This window comes from Chaetura pelagica, unplaced genomic scaffold (genome assembly GCF_000747805.2).
Source record: "Chaetura pelagica isolate M959 unplaced genomic scaffold, ChaPel_1.0 scaffold743, whole genome shotgun sequence".
Taxonomy (NCBI): Eukaryota; Metazoa; Chordata; class Aves; order Apodiformes; family Apodidae; genus Chaetura; species Chaetura pelagica.
The window spans coordinates 511,121-511,432 of NW_009952703.1; the positions used below are offsets into that span (position 1 = coordinate 511,121).

The following is a 312-nucleotide window of genomic DNA, read 5'->3' on the forward strand; positions in this document are numbered from 1 at the left end:
CGTACAGCTTATCCCACTCCAGGAACAAGTCCAGCTCCTTCTGGGAGGTGGCAGGGCGGACCTTGCAGAAGGCCTTCTCAAAGTCCTGGTAGGAGGTGGGTTGGATCTGGCCCGGCAAAGCGTGCAGGGTGGTGGTGGTCCCGGCGTGCTGGCAGAGCTGGAGCAGCTCGCTGCCCGAGAAGCTCTCGGTGTGCTGCACCAGGGAGGCCATTTCCCGCTCGCTCAGGCAGGAGCTGCGCTGGGCCAGGGCGTGATGCAGGATCTGCCGTCGGGCCACGCTGTCCGGCGGGGGGGTGCAGGAACGCTTTGCGA

At 66.0% G+C, this 312-nt stretch overlaps 1 protein-coding gene across 1 annotated transcript in view; it reads right to left on the minus strand.

The window, feature by feature from the left end:
* FIGNL2 (fidgetin-like 2) overlaps window positions 1-312 on the minus strand; it is a 7,201-nt gene that overhangs the window by 5,082 nt on the left and 1,807 nt on the right. Inside the window, exon 3 of the mRNA XM_009994089.1 lies at window positions 6-304. Coding sequence (XP_009992391.1) covers window positions 6-304 — 299 coding nt within the window. The remainder of the gene's footprint in view (window positions 1-5; window positions 305-312) is intronic.